Consider the following 4,574-nt stretch of genomic DNA (forward strand, 5'->3'; position numbering starts at 1 on the left):
CCCGCGCACAGAATCACTTCTTTGCTTGCAAACACGTGTACAGTCCGATTATTTTTGATAAATTCCACGCCCACTGCGCGCTTCGTGCTAGAATCTATCAGGATTTTTGTCACCATGCTCCGAAGAGTCATATGGAGATTGTTGCGATTACGTATGGGATGCAAATATGCCCTATTACTGCTCATGCGAGTGCCGTTCATGATCGTAGTTTGCACATATGAGAATCCTATCATGTTTTTTCCATTGTAATCTACATGCGGATATCCCAGTTCCTCACTAGCTTCTAGGAAGGCTTCTGCTAACGGGGTATGAAATCGTGGGTAAGTGATATGTACTGGTCCATCGGTGCCATGATAAATAGTATCCGACTTCAGCTCCGGAATATTCATTGTTTCCAATTTTTTAAAATACCTAAGAACGTCCTTGTATGCCCAACCATCGTTCCCCATTTCTGCCCAACGATCAAAATCTTCAGCTCTTCCTCTAGTAGCTACCATAGTGTTTATAGCACTGCTGCCACCGACTACTTTTCCCTTTGACCAAAGGCATATATTACCATTCATGCCACGACAGTATTTGTTGGATGGCTTAGTTTCGTATCCCCAATTGATATTATGATCCAAAGATAGGTAGGGAGAGATTACAGGAATGTCCATGAAAAGATTCTCGTGGGATCCGGCTTCGATCAGCAATACTTTATTCTGAGAAATTTCGCTCAGCCTCGCTGCTATTGTAGCGCCAGCCGTACCAGCGCCAATTATTACAAAATCAAATGTGTCTCCAAATTGCGGCGTGGTATCTATTATTTCTTGATTTAAATAATGTTGATTCTGCTTCAAATAGATCTCTCTATTAACAGCTTGTTCTCGTAATTTTGATAATTTTGAGTCGCTACTGTCATGGTCGTGAAGACAATTATAGTATGAATGTGTAATGGATATTCCATTTAATGGTTTGATCACAGTATTAATATTGAGAACAAAAAGGAGAATCGATATTTTGTTTAACATGGTTGAATATTAACTGATTTTTTTAATCGTCGTGTTAATGTAATTGTTAATGAAATAAAATGTAACAGTAGAATGTTTTCTTGGATGGTCAACGTGCATACCTGTTACACTTGAAATCCATACTTTACTGTATGTGCGACAATGGCAAGAACTCAATAAAGTTTAAATAGTTTTTTATTATCTTTATATGCATATTTTTATTGGCTGGGATCTCTCCACTCAGCTAGTCTTACATTTAATTTTTCATACACGACGTCAGTATAGATAGATATAGAAATACGCGGTTATAGTGCAGTCTAGTGCGTTTTATAGAAATGTTTTTTTTTTAAATTATTTAATATGTTAATTAAATAACTCGTATTGCATTTTTAATTGAAATAAAACCGAGCTTACTCGGAAGTACTTTTTAATTTTTATTTTGAAGCAGAACCTCATATTTTTATGGACATTCTTGTGATATATATTTTATTTCATATATAGAGAAGCCCACAAAAATGTCCTCATAAAATTTTTATGATTTTGTGATGTTAAAATCTAGATCAAAATAGATAACACGAATTTTTTATTCGTGCCTACATGCACTTTTAGGAAGAAAAACAACAATTTTGAAAAAAATAATTTTTTTTTTAAGTAAATGTTGTCGGAACTATCAAGTATAGAAAAAAATTTTTAAAGAATTGGAATGGTTTCATGTAATATTATCATGTAATGTTACGCATGTAAGACTACATTGTAATAATGTTCTCAAATTTTTCAAAAATATTATTTATGATGCGATGATGAAATATTTTATCTCTTCCGTTATTAAGAGATATAGGTAAATTCCTTTCTTAAAGTGCAACTTTTTGTTTATAAAAAATGTGTATAAAGATACATTATAGTATATTATGCAAAGTACACGTGCTGCCAGATAGATTTTTGTTAATGTGTTTCTCTAATGGATTTATCGACGTACATATGTATTTATGAAATAATACGTTACATTATAGCTAACGTAATCATTTCCTAAGTTAATACGTATATACGTTTTAAAAAAGTTATATACTTATTGTATTTTTATAAATATTGCATTTTTTATACATAAATGTACACGTGTCATGCATTACATAACAAAAAAAACATTCGATAACTGCACTTATTTATATACCTGCTACTTTTACTGTAGTCTGTTTTTGCTTTCGGTTTTATTGCGCACTAACGTGCACATGTTCTAACAATATCCGTCTGTTCATTCGTGAAATTCACTATTCACTATGGCCCGTATTCAGAACACGTTAACAATGATGTTTGAGCATTAACATGTCTAAACTATGGTTTGTGTATAGAATTTCAGAGATAAAAGTGCGCATTTATCGATAAAAGCGTCTTTTGAATATATTATTTAAAGAATAATTTTTTTTGTTATTATATAAGACTTTTGCAAGTTATTAATGAAAATGACTATAAATAGAATAAAACAGTTACGTTTTACGATGTATGATAATAATGTCATTTGATATATAAAAAAGGAAATAGAGAATGTCTTTCTACTCTAACCAAGTGGTAGTATCTTTAATTACCCTTAAAAGTAGTAATAATGTTACAGAATTGCATCAATTAAAATAAAATTTATATGCATTATACAATTTAATCCAACCCAATTTTTTCATACTAACACATTTTGTGTTCTTCTATTTTACGATTCTCTAAAATGGAACCTTACGGTTTTGCGGTCATAAAATTCTTTTATAAATAGCACATTTAAATCAGTGTTATAATTTTTGGATTTTTAAAGAAAATAAACTACAAGTAACACAAAATGCTACATGAATACAAATTGAAACATTAAATTTAATTTAATTAATGTTAATTTTTTTTTATCTGTCGACGAAACAATAAATACACAAGCTAGGAATATGTAATTATAGAATAAGGAATAAATATTAAAACATATCAACTGAGGAATAAAAGTATAATAATCAAAATAATTATCAATAATTATCATATATCTTTCTCTGCCTTGAAAATGATAAAGATTTTTTTTAAGATATGCTAAAATAATACATTAACCGCAAACTTTTGGCAGCCGCTTATGAATATTTGCATTAAAATATTTTTTACTTTTTATAATTTACAAAAAAATTAATTAATTAATTTGAAAATGTAATCAGAATTAACGTTATCAAACTGTTCAAATTTATTTTTATAACCATTTCTATAATCCTTTCATTTTTTAGATTTTATAAAGTAAATCAACAAATTTGATATTTTTAAATATAATTACTTTTCAAAAAATACATCACAAATAATACGAAATTTACGTGTTTATCGTTACCACATAATAAAATAAAATGCTATTAAGAAGTAATACAATACATATTGTGTTTTACTTTAAAAAATGACATACTTATTAGGTTATTTTTATATAACTTTGTTTTTGTCACAATTTTTCTTGTTTGTTATCTTCTTTGATCATATCTGCTGCTTTTTCGGCAATCATATAAACAGGTAGATTTATGTGCGCCGATACAATTTCAGGCATAATGGAAGCATCCACTACTCGTAATCCTTCAATACCGATCACCTACAAAAAGTTGCGTTTGAACTCACAAAGTAAAGTCATATTGCTTATTATATTCCACATATGTATTCTAATATATTTTTCAAAAAAACATATATCAGAATAAAAATACCTTTAATCTGGGATCGACGACAGCAGTTGGGTCTCCCCGAGGTCCCATTTTACAAGTGCCGGAAGGATGAAACACTGTGGAAGACGATATCCTTATCATGCATTCCCAATAAGCATCAGAGTCATACTCATGCTTGTCGCATTCCACATTAGTCATGTTTAATAACTGAGAATTAAACGCTTGCATCACCTTTGTTTGACCAATTTTTAACGCAGCTCTAATTCCGGCGATCATTGTGTTGACGTCGTCTGAATCATTGAAATAATTTGGTACGATCTTTGGTTTCACATTGACGTTATTAGCCAACAACGTTATTCTACCACGACTTTTTGGTTTTAACAATACTGGCACAACAGTCCAACTGTGGTATTCACCATATTTGAGATAGAGAGATAGAGGATCTTTCAAATTTAGAACAATTGGACTAATAAAATTTATTGGTTGAATACCAGAAAACAATAATTCGATGTCTGGTAGACCACTACGTTTATCTGGATGTTTTGCGTTGATATAAGCGAGGCTCTCGGCCAAACCCGGACTTGTCCATGGTCCCGTTTGATTTATAAAAAACATGTACGAATTAATAGGATTGGACAATTCAGATGATGTTAAACTTATCGATGCATTTACTATCCAATACAGTCCAATGTAGAGTAGATGGTCCATGAGATTCTCGCCGACTGGCGCATTTTGGATGACTTTAATCTCTTGCTCAGTAAGGTGTTTCTCTGGTCCGATACCAGATAGCATCAACAATTGCGGCGATCCGATAGCACCCGCGCACAGAATTACTTCTTTGCTTGCAAACACGTGTACAGTCCGATTATTTTTGATAAATTCCACGCCCACTGCGTGCTTCGTGCTATTTATCAGGATTTTTGTCACCATGCTC

At 31.4% G+C, this 4,574-nt stretch overlaps 2 protein-coding genes across 2 annotated transcripts; both read right to left on the reverse strand.

The window, feature by feature from the left end:
• Positions 1–5: 5 nt before the first annotated feature.
• LOC105460859 (glucose dehydrogenase [FAD, quinone]-like) lies at positions 6–2,937 on the reverse strand (the record flags this gene model as incomplete). The annotated part of the gene is made up of 1 exon (XM_011707347.1): positions 6–2,937. A coding segment is annotated over exon 1 (1,005 nt), but the record flags the coding sequence as incomplete, so codon positions are not given.
• Positions 2,938–3,249: 312 nt separating this feature from the next.
• On the reverse strand, positions 3,250–4,570 carry LOC105460860 (glucose dehydrogenase [FAD, quinone]-like; the record flags this gene model as incomplete). The annotated part of the gene is made up of 2 exons (XM_011707348.1): positions 3,250–3,573; positions 3,683–4,570. Coding segments are annotated over 2 exons (1,032 nt in total), but the record flags the coding sequence as incomplete, so codon positions are not given.
• Positions 4,571–4,574: the final 4 nt, after the last annotated feature.

This window comes from Wasmannia auropunctata, unplaced genomic scaffold, assembly GCF_000956235.1.
Source record: "Wasmannia auropunctata unplaced genomic scaffold, wasmannia.A_1.0 LD314287.1, whole genome shotgun sequence".
Classification (NCBI taxonomy): Eukaryota; Metazoa; Arthropoda; class Insecta; order Hymenoptera; family Formicidae; genus Wasmannia; species Wasmannia auropunctata.